General features: G+C 28.1%; 1 protein-coding gene across 1 annotated transcript; it reads right to left on the reverse strand.

The window, feature by feature from the left end:
- Positions 1-770: 770 nt before the first annotated feature.
- LOC115875184 (mitochondrial fission 1 protein-like) lies at positions 771-1,303 on the reverse strand. The gene is made up of 2 exons (XM_030890588.1): positions 1,206-1,303; positions 771-1,066 (listed from the first exon to the last, which is right to left on the reverse strand). Exons 1-2 carry the CDS (start codon positions 1,248-1,250, stop codon positions 800-802), a joined length of 312 nt encoding a protein of 103 aa, XP_030746448.1. The 5' UTR covers positions 1,251-1,303; the 3' UTR covers positions 771-799.

The following is a 1,303-nucleotide window of genomic DNA, read 5'->3' on the forward strand; positions in this document are numbered from 1 at the left end:
GAAAAAATATTATTTAACGGTTAGCAGTTTTTTAGCGGTTTACCATTTTTGATTAAAAAAAAAGTAAAATTGACACAAAAATTATTATTTCAATTCTAAAAAACGACTTTTTTTAAATTTGCCTCAATATTCGCATTATAATCATATATTCTTATAGTACCTAGAGCTAGAATATTAGAAGAATGGGATTTCCCGAGGGATTTCCTTTATCCAGGTTGGCGATGCATCACACTGTATATTAGAAGTGTACTGGGTACTTTTTAGCATATTATTTTCTAATATCAAAAATATATCATTCTTATCAAAATTCTATAAAATATAAACCAATGTTATTTGTTTTAACATAGTTAGGTTGTTGACTATCTTATATAGACCATACTATACTGTTAGTTTTACGTTTAGAAATTTAATGTCAACATTAAATAAAACTCATAAGAAGAAAGGGTACGAAATATATTTTTTGACATCAGAAAAAAATATGCTATTAAATATCAAATACATTAATCTCTAATATACAGAAAAGTTGATTAGGTAAATCTTCTCTCCAAAAATAAAAAAGTTATAGTCAATACAATAACAGTACAATATTGATGAAAAATATAAACTCTGTTGCATGTCATTTGTCATAACCACTATGTTTAAATATTTGAAAAACACAATATTGAATCATATTAACTAATATTAGCTGATGACATGGTCAAAGTTCAAACTCATTAAATATATTTATATTAGGAGATTTATTTTAATAAGTAGATATGTTATTAGAATTTAAATGATAATTTAGGCTTTTCGAAACATATTATTTACCTGGTTCAATTGACAAGAATGATCTAACGTATCCTAATGCTTTTGAATATTCCTTTAGTCTCGCAGTTCCAATTGCTAAGTAGTATAAATAGTCTCTTTGGCCTTCTTCATTCGTTCTGTATAGATCTTCTAGTAGAGCTATGCCTTTCTGTATATCAGCTGGGTATTTGCTTCGAACAAGACAGAATGCATAATCGAATTGTGCCTTAGGGGTAACGTCATTTTTGTAGAGCTGTCCGTGGTAGATTTGTTCGAATTTCTACAACACAAATAAGAATTTTAGATGAACATTATTAACGACGCAACAGAATTATAGGTTAGACAGTTGCAGTCAGGGTTTATTTTTCTCTGCGGTAACACAATCATTGAAGTAAGTTCACAATAAATAAGAAATTTACCTTTAAATCTTCTGGTAGGACCGTTTCTGTTAGTACATCAGCCATTTTTGTAACATATGATTTTCAATTTACCACGAAAACCTTGAAACGTCAAAATA

Source organism: Sitophilus oryzae, unplaced genomic scaffold (genome assembly GCF_002938485.1).
Source record: "Sitophilus oryzae breed Bouriz unplaced genomic scaffold, Soryzae_2.0 scaffold_1351_pilon_pilon, whole genome shotgun sequence".
Classification (NCBI taxonomy): domain Eukaryota; kingdom Metazoa; phylum Arthropoda; class Insecta; order Coleoptera; family Curculionidae; genus Sitophilus; species Sitophilus oryzae.

Bases quoted from the DNA above. Each gene is read 5' to 3' on its own strand.
- LOC115875184 (XM_030890588.1), bottom strand. From the start codon at position 1,250: ATGGCTGATGTACTAACAGAAACGGTCCTACCAGAAGATTTAAAG. The intron at 1,067-1,205 runs GTAAATTTCTTA...TTTGTGTTGTAG, and splicing joins TCCTACCAGAAGATTTAAAG to AAATTCGAACAAATCTACCA.